Source organism: Mus pahari, chromosome 20 (genome assembly GCF_900095145.1).
Source record: "Mus pahari chromosome 20, PAHARI_EIJ_v1.1, whole genome shotgun sequence".
In the NCBI taxonomy this organism is placed as follows: Eukaryota; Metazoa; Chordata; class Mammalia; order Rodentia; family Muridae; genus Mus; species Mus pahari.
In genome coordinates this window covers 34,967,524-34,977,057 of record NC_034609.1, presented here as the reverse complement: position 1 = coordinate 34,977,057, position 9,534 = coordinate 34,967,524, and the positions used below count along the sequence as shown (strand labels likewise).

The 9,534-nt window shown below is 46.5% G+C and overlaps 1 protein-coding gene across 2 annotated transcripts in view; it reads right to left on the bottom strand.

The window, feature by feature from the left end:
* Nucleotides 1-9,534, bottom strand: part of Znrf1 (zinc and ring finger 1) — an 89,841-nt gene that overhangs the window by 7,923 nt on the left and 72,384 nt on the right. For both annotated transcript variants that reach the window (XM_021220500.2, XM_029532352.1), the window contains exon 2: nt 8,813-8,908. In XM_021220500.2, the coding sequence (XP_021076159.1) occupies nt 8,813-8,908 (96 nt within the window). The remainder of the gene's footprint in view (nt 1-8,812; nt 8,909-9,534) is intronic.

Sequence of the window (9,534 nt, the reverse complement as noted above, 5' to 3'; positions counted from 1 at the left end):
CTCCCGAGTGCTGGGATTAAAGATGTGCGCCACCACGCCCGGCTGGTAAAACTCTTAAGTACTCATAAAATATGGATTATTCATAGGCTAGGAAGGCCTAGGGACTCAGATTTCCCTGTTAAGAATCCCAGGGAAATGGAATAAAACACAAAAATTTGATATTGAAGTTCCTGTTTGTAGGAGTTATAAGAGAAATCATTTGGTTTATAGGACATTAGGACAACTTGTGGTCACCACTTTTCCCTTGAACATTTAGCTAAGCAAGGGTACAGTAAAAAGGGCAGTATGAACATAAGAAGTGGAAGAACACCCTAAAGTGGCCAACCCCATTCCTTTAAAGCACTACATACCATATATAACTGCTTGTGCATGCAAGGAAAAAAAATCTATAAAAATACACCTTTAAAGTGAAAGAAAGGAGGATTAGAAACCAAGCACATGTATGTGCTCTTGTCTTGTAAATGTTTGAGCACATACGACTTTATTCTTAAAATCCTTAACAAAGTGCACAGGAAGCCAGACAAGACAATGCAAGTCTCCAATCCCAGCACTCAGGAGGCAGAGGCAGGAGGATCTCCATGAGTCAGGCCAGCCTGGGCTACAGAGGGAGTTCCAGGACAGCCTGGGCTACAAAGTCAGACCCTGTTTCAAAAAAACCTATAAATAACAAGAAAGAAGTGCACCGGTGTGGTGGTTTGAATAGGCCTCTGATAGGCTCATATATCTAGATGTTTAATCATTAGGGAGTGGTGTCCTTGACAGGGATTAGGTGTGTACAGCCTTACTGGAGGAAGTGTGTCACTGGGGGTGGGCTTTGGGGTTTCAAATGCTCAAGCGAGGCCCAATGTCTCTTTTCCTGCTGCGGACCATCCAGATGTAGAACGTTCAGCTACCTCCCTAGCACCATGTCTGTCTTTAAACCACACAGTGCCTCCTGGACTAAATGGTCTCTAAAACTAAAAACCATCCCCAATTAAATGTTTCCCTTTACAAGAGTTGCGATGGTCATGGTGTCTCTTCACAGCATGAGACCACAGACTCAGACGGCAGGAATCTGTATTTTACTTAAGAATATATTCAAAGGGTAAAATGGATGTGACTAGAGAAAGGAGATGGGGTAATGAATAACGTACAATGCAGGGTCCGGGGCTCACTGTTTGGGAACAGGCTTTCAACTTTGATATGCCTGATGCTCCTCACAGTAACACATCGGAGGATAAAACCCTCAACAGAGATGGGAAGAAAACTTGCTTAGTCTACAGATGGAGTCTGGGGCAGCTCACCCGTGACATGGACTTTCAGACTATAGCCCTTCATTGTTGTTTCCTAGACTCCAAACCAGCTCATACACACACAGGCAAACCATTCACACACATACACACACACACACACACACACACACACACACACACACACACACAAAGGCTAAAAAAAAAAGATTAAAGGAGAAAAGTAAGAAAGACATGTGATGCTGAACTCTGGTCTCTACATGTGCCCACATGTGCACACATGTGCCACCCTGTTCAAGAAAGCACACTGGGTTGCCAAGATGGCATAGTGCATAACTTGCTGCAGAGCCAATCTCTGGAATCCACCTAATCTGCCCTAAGTTGTCTTCTGGCTTCCACTTGTGTACAATGGCACCCCCCTCCCCTAGTGTGGGCATGCACTTGAGCATACGCATGCACACACACACATGAAGGAGCATGGATAAGCACAGGCACTCACAATAAATAAAAGGAGGAAGGGAAGGAGGCAGGCAGGCAGGCAGGCAGGCAGGCAGGAGCTCACACAATGCACTTCCAGAGCTCTGAAGAAAGAGGGAATTAATACCCCTTGGCAAAGGAGGGAAAAACATCAAAAAAAGCCCTACACCCCAGAACAGAACTCGGGGAATCTACTGACTGTCCTGGATGCCACAGTGAAACTCCTGCCTCACCAGAACATGCCTGAGGTGAGGAGTCCTGGAACAACCTCCTTGAGCTTCCAGTCCACTCTATGGCTTCAGAGCGCCCTTCTTTTCTGTTTTGGTATGTATGTATGTATGTATGTATGTATGTATGCATGTATGCATGCATGCATGCATGCATGTATGCATTTAATTTAATTTGAGACAGGGTTTCTCTGTGTAGCCCTGGCTGTCCTTGAACCTAGAGACCTACCTGCCTCTGCCTCCAGGGCGCTGGGACTAAAGGTGTGAATCACCATCACCTGGCCACAGAGCTCTTTTGCTAAGAAAGTCAGTCATACCTCCCTCCACCTCAGGAGGTTGGTCAATACGATGGCCACAGATTTTACAGACAGAGGTATTAAAGCTAACCACATTTACACAGAGGACTCCTTCCTCCTTCCTCTCTTCTCTGTAGCTCCCTTCCTCAGCTTCTGGTAGGCCTTAGTTCAAGGCGGCCAAGGAAGGCTGGGAAGGCTAAGAGCTAATGGCTGGTGCTCTGTTGGTCACTGACCTCCCTGGCCAAGCCCTTGCCCTTGATGCACCAGGAGTCTGTTCTCTTTGTTTGTGAGCACTGGCTGGACTAGTAAAACTGGTCATGCTTTCCCTAAATTTTAAAAATAATCTGGTAGGCAACTACTGGAGGCCTTGTCCAGTGCTCCCCTTAGACCAACCCTCAGATTAAGAAAAATACTATTTTCTATCTGCCTCACTTGGAGCTTTCTATTTTTTTCTTTCTAATTTAACTAAATTTCATCTTACATAACCATCATACATTTTATCCATATTTCCACTGGTGCTAGCAACCATGGAAGGTGAGCTTGTATATGTGTGTGTGCAGGGCAGAGACCAGGAGGGTCCAGAGCATGTATGTCCCCTGAGCTCCCCACCACACGCTCCTTTCCCCACTTCAAGGAAGGGAGCAGAACCTCACACAGACAGGCGTGTATGCTACCTTGAGCTGCTCTGCCCTCCAGTCACTTAAAAACATTTTTTAGATTCATTTTATTATTTTGTGTGTATGAGTGTTTTGCCTGCACGTATGTCTGTGCACTTCTGTGTGTCTGCTCCTCGAGGAGGTGGCAGCCCTTCCTGTGAGTGCTGAGATTTAAACCAGGGCCTTGGCAAAGAACAAATTACTCCTAACTCCTGAGTCAACCTTCCAGACCCTCCAGTCACTTTCCATGAGAAACGGAACTTCACCAGCATGGAGGAAAGTCTCCCACTGCCCCTTCCTAGAAAGACTCCAAGAGCTCATGGCGTATTGCCAGCTATCTCCTCACATTTTTCTTTTACAATCTTTATTTTAAAGATTTATTCGTGTGTGTAGGTAATTTACATATGTATGTCTGTACCACAGGTGTTTCTGGTGCTGTGGAATCGAGAAAGCATTAGATGCTTTGAAACTGGACTTAAGAGATAGATGACTGTGAGCTGGCATGGGTGCTGGGGAGCTAATCCAGGCCCCCTGGAAGAACAGACAAACTTCTGAGCTGTCTTTTTAAGCTCACAATTTTTTTTTCCCCCTAAATAGATAAGATTAAGTCTGTGAGACTGGGGTGAAACTTGGAAGAGCATGTTACCATGCTGGAGGTTTTGGTGAAAGGACCCAAGAATTCACATTCTATTTGAATTCAAGACATGTCCTATGGACTAAAGGCCACAATGTCCTCTTACCACTAGTGTCTTCAGAAAAAAAAAAAAAAAAGAGGAAAAGGAGGAGGAAGAAGAGGAAGAAGAAGAGGAGGACCACCATGCTGCCACAGTCTCCTTTCTACATTAGCCGTGTGTATAGAGAAGCCAGACATAGACTCTGAAGCCCCTTCATCTCTTTAGGATAAACTCTACTCACAGGACTAGAGGTGAAGTCTGTGGCTTACATATAAGGAGACTGTTCATGGAAAGGATGAAGAAAGAGCAAGGAGCAGAGGGAGAGCCACAGGGTCTCTGCTGAGATGGCCAACCTGCTCTTCCTCTACCCTATGGATCCAGACCCCCTTTCACAGGGGTTGTCTAAAACCATCTTGCATGTCCAGTATTTACATTATAATTAATAATGAGCAAAGTAGGAGCTATGAAGTAGCAACAAAGATAATTTAAAACTGGGTCACCACAACATGGACTGTGTAAAGGTCTCAGCATTAGGAAGGATGAGCATGGCTGCTCTGGGGGACTTTCTCCAGGTTGCTGGTCAAAGAGACATCAGCTCAAGTGAAGATAGAAAGAAAGACCCGGTTCTCTAAGAAAGGAAGGGGCTAGAGATTTTTCAATTTCCTACATTAGCACATATGCTGCTGCTTTGAATAAAAATGGTCCCCATAGGTACATAGGGAGTGGCACTATTAGGAGGTGTGGCCTTGTTGGAGGAAGTGATTCAGTCTCTTCTGGTGGACTTGTTTAGAGGCACATGGACTTTACAACTCTGGATTAGAAAAACAGTTGAGCCAGGGAGTGATGGTGCACGCCTTTAATCCCAGCACTTGGGAGGCAGAGGCAGGAGGATTTCTGAGTTTGAGGCCAGCCTGGTCTACAGAGTGACTTCCAGGACAGCCAGGGCTACACAGAGAAACCCTGTCTCGAAAAACCAAAAAAACCCAAACAAACAAACAAACAAACAAACAAAAAAAACAGTTGAATGCTTTAAGTGGGGCTTAGTGAGTCATCCCAGTAGGAGCCTGGAAGACAGTGGTGCTGGGGGTATTTGAACTGTGGGGGCCTGGCTCAAGAGTTTCAGAGAAGAATGTGGACTTGAGCCATTCTCATGCTACTTTGGGTAAGAATGTGGCTGCTTTCTGCCCTGTCTAAAAAGTCTGCCTGAGTAAATGGAAGAGTTTTGGATTAGTTGCTTGGCAGAGGAAATTCCAATACAGCCTGGTATCGACTGTTGTGTGGTTATTAGCGTTCACTGTTATGGTATTGACTGTTGTGTGGTTATTAGCGTTCACTGTTATGAAGAAGATCTATAATGAAAAGGAACAAGCTGAGCAAGGAAACAAAACAAAACAAAACACGCAGTTCAAGGAGAAAAGGGGCACCAGAAAATAGAATGGAGCTAAGTCCTGTGTTCAAGGAGATGAACACATAAAAGGAAAGCCTGATATTAAATGGAATAAAAGAAGTGGTGACCTCAGGGCAAGACCTCACCCAGCTAAAGAATGGTTTAGGTCTAGGAGTAGTGATGGTGCACACCAGAAGGCAGAGGCTGGCGGATCTCTAAATTCAAGGCCACCCTGGTCTACAGAGTTCCAGGTCAGCCAGGCTTAAGCAGTTTAGGAAATCAAGGAAAACAGCAAGTTCATGAAGATGTGACTGAATGAGGGAGCCATGCTCCAGTCACAGCAAGTAGCATCAGAAGCTGGCGACTTCAGTCACATGGCTCTGGCGTTAGAGTCAGGGACAGAAGGAGGAGGTTATGGAATCTCCCTCTGTGACTAAAGAATGCCACTGAGGCCAGACATGTGTCAGGGGTGTCCATACATGAAGGCCCAGAGAGGCCACAGTGTAAAGCTATGAAGGTGAAGCCTGGATTACCTTGGAGACCCCCAAATGTTGCAGATGTCAGAGCTGTGGATACCTGCTGAGGAAAGCTGCTAACAGGGTGGAACTAGCCCAGGAGAAGGAGTGTGCTGCAGTCAACAAAGATGAAGGGAGTTGGAGATCTGACATCGGACATGGAGACGTGGGGTTTGGAGTCTGCCTAGCTGGTGTCGGCCTTACCCTGCCGAGTAGTCTTCACTCTGCTCCCTTTTGGAATAGTAATGGGCCATTTTATGCTGAGAATATATGATCTGTATTTTGATTTTTCACTTTTAGGGGATTACAGTTAAAAGAGATTACACGAGTCTCAGAAGAGACTTTAAACTTTGGACTTTTAAACAGTGCTGATATTGTGATAGACTATGGGGATTTAAGTTGAACTAAATGCATATTGCTTCATGATATGGGTACAAGTGTGGTGGTTTGAATAAAAATGGCCCCTATATAGGGAATGGCACTATTAGGAGGTATGGCCTTGTAGGAAGAAGTGTGATTCATTCTCTTCCAACTGTCTACTAATCCTCATGTAGAACTCTTAGCTTCTCCTCCATCACCATGTTTGCTTGTGTGCCACCATGTTTCCCACTATGATGATAATGGATTAAGCCTCTAAAACTGTTAGCCAGCCCCAATTAAAAGATTTCTGTCTTAGGAACTGCTGTGGTCATGGTGTCTCCTGACAGCAACAGAAACCCTAACTTAGACAGCTTATGAAGTGACTTTGTTTCGGGTGGTCCTGACAGCACTTTGTCTGCCACCGACATTACTGCAAAGTTCTCCCCAGAGACTCTGGAAGCCAAGTTCCCTCAGGCCAAGCCCCTCTGAGGCTTCTTTGTGCTACAACAGCAAAGGCAGTGTCTACAGAGAGCTCTGCCAGCAACCCTCAGGACAGAACAGTCTTCATGAAGTCTCAGCACATGTGGGACAGAAGTAAATGCAGTACTTGACACCATGACTGCAGTAAACTATGAGACACAGGACCTCTCCCTCCACAGTCCCAGGCAGAGACAGGGACAAAGCTGAGCTTGAGCAGGGACAGGCCAGCCGAAGTAGGGACAATGGACCCAGGAGGATGGCAGTCACAGGGAAAAAGGAAGGACTGCTGGGGAGGAAAGGGGATCACTGAGAGGAAAGACAGAGCCATAGCCTGCCCGGCCCTCTGGCCCATGCAGAGGTCTGCAGGCCGCACGGACCACGATAGACACAGCCCTCCTGCAACTGCAATCCTTTGGCCAGGCAAGTAAGATACATAAAAACACAAATCTTGTTGCAAAGATCTAGAAATCTATAAAATACATTTTATTATATAGTATATTTTGCAAGGTCCTGGATTCTATTTTAGGACCTCAAGTCTAAAACATGGGGTAGGAGGTGCTGGAACAGAACCCAGGGCCTTGTGCACGCTAAGCAAGCATTCCACCAATGAGCTGCATCTCTAGCCCTTGACATTTCCAACTAGGGACATGATATTTAAAAAGTCTAGATTTTTCACATTAGAGATGTCTAATCGTTTATACCTATACAAATGTTCAAAGATTTGAAAAACTCCAAAATCTAAAACATCTCCATCCCTAAGAATTTCATGTCAATCTACTCAACCTGTGGTAGGATGCTTTTTTTTTTTTTTTTTTTTGGTTTTTCGAGACAGGGTTTCTCTGTGTAGCCCTGGCTGTCCTGGAACTCACTNTGTAGACCAGGCTGGCCTCGAACTCAGAAATCCTCCTGCCTCTGCCTCCCAAGTGCTGGGATTAAAGGCATGCGCCACCACGCCCGGCGGTAGGATGCTTTTTAAGAGAATCAAGCAGGTTAGACTTGTTTGATTTATTTTTCAGGGTGTCTGGGAGTCGTGAGCCCTCCCTAGGCTGAGGCTGTCATCTAGGATGCCTCTGGTGGCAGGAGAGCATCCTCAGAGTCTCAGAGCAAGCACACTTTCCTGTGCCTGCTTCGCCTCTACCCTGAGAAGGTGGGCCTGCTCACTGGGGCTGGGGGCATCCTTCTGGCCACTGTTGACCTTGCAGAGAACACAGTTCCCTAGCAATCACCGTCAGGAGAGCCGACAGACAGACACGGGCGAGTGGAAAGCAGGGGAATGGAAGCAGAGTCTGCGCACCATCAAGTCGGACGGACCATCCTCTGGGAGTCTTGCATTTTCCACGGCAGCTGTAATTTCAATACCACCATGTGCGAAGCCCTGTGCTAGAGGGTTTTGTGTGCAAAGATTGCTATCCTTATTGTATGGGGCCAGGAAACTGAGGCTGAACAACCTATCTAAGCTATAGTGACTGAGCAACAGAGGAAGCCTGACCTCTCATCATCTCAACCCCAGACATTTACCTGCAGCAAACACATCTGCCACTCAACTTTATCCCCAGAAACATGCTAGAGTAAGTGTCACGGGGTCCCCCAGATGCTATGATCACATTTCTGCTAGATTCATACTCAGGTCTGTCTTTCTTCCTCCCTCCCCTCCCCCTCTCCTCTCTTCTTCCTTTTTTTTGGGGGGGTTTTCAAGACAGAGTTTCTCTGTATAGCCCTGGCTGTCCTGGAACTCACTTTGTAGACCAGGCTGACCTCAAACTCAGAAATCTGCCTGCCTCTGCCTCCCGAGTGCTGGGACTCTCTTCTTTTCTTTCTATCGCTGGCCTGGAACTCTGCAGACCAGGCTGGCCTTGAACTCACAGAGATCTATCTACCTGCCTCTGCCTCCCCAGTGCTGGGATTAAAGGCATGCTCAATTCTAACACAGCTTCTAAGTAGGAAGCCATGGTGGAACATGGAGACCCTCTAGCACTAATCTCCAAAGTAATGTACAGATTGAATGTATTCCTTCCAACTGCTATCACATGGGTGCTTACTGCTTAACCAGGTTATGTCCACCTGAGCTGCAAGGAAAACAGGAAAGGGCCAGGCCCTCAGTTCCCTTCGGGCACCACCAGAACCATGGGTTTCCTTGCCCACAGAGATGATATTCTGTCTAGGCCCCTCTTGATGGCTCTGTAGAGTATGTTTATTTGTCTTGGAATCTACCAAGGTCAGGGGCATGACTAGGGGAAAGAATGGCTATGTCTCCCCACCAAAGGCCACTGAAGGCATAGAGCAGCAGACAGCCTTCTCACCACCTGGCCTAGGACTTGCCTTCTTGGCTTCTCCTCAGCTACCTCACCCAACTAATAATAACTAAGGCTCTCAAGAACAGGAGGTTCCTCACTAGCACACGCACAATGCAGCTAAAAGAAAACAACACAAAGCCCCCTTGCCCAGAGGCTACGCCCCCAGCTGTCCAACCCATCTTGACACCAGGAAGCAGACAAGACAGATAACCCTTACCATTGTAGGACAGGCGAGGTTTGCTCAGACACATTATAAAGTGCATTTCCATCTCATCGGAAGCCACAGACTTGGAACAAATGGGGCACTTGAAACCTAAAAGAGAGGAAACAGCATGAACTATCTTTTCCAAATCCAGCGATATAGCCACAATCACATCAACCATGACCTATGTAGAATCTGCGCTCAGGACAGGGACAATGTAGATAGAGCAGAGATCAATTTGTCCTTCACTCATTGAGACTTTACCTTTCTCCACAGCCGTCAGCTTTCAAGAGGGCACTCTGCCACACGCCATTTTAGAGTTGCTGACTTGATTTTCAATGGAGTCTAGTAGACTACACTAGGGAAGCAGCAAGCCAGGGCAGCTGAATAATATTTAATAATACTTAAGTCTCAGCTTAATATCTTTTGGTTCCTCCCAAGGGAGGAGTCATTACTGATATCTGCACCTCCATCTCTCACATCCTCACCCACCTACTTGGGTAGCAACTTCATCCTTCACCCAAGCATCCTTTGTGTCCTTTGAAACTAAGCCAGCTATATCCTTTAAGAAACATATAGTGAGCTGGGGAGTGGTGGCACACGCCTTTAATCCCAGCACTTGAGAGGCAGAGGCAGGTGGATTTCTGAGTTCGAGTCCAGCCTGGTCTACAGAGTGAGTTCCAGGACAGCCAGGGCTACACAGAGAAACCCTGTCTCGAAAAAACCAAAAAAGAAAA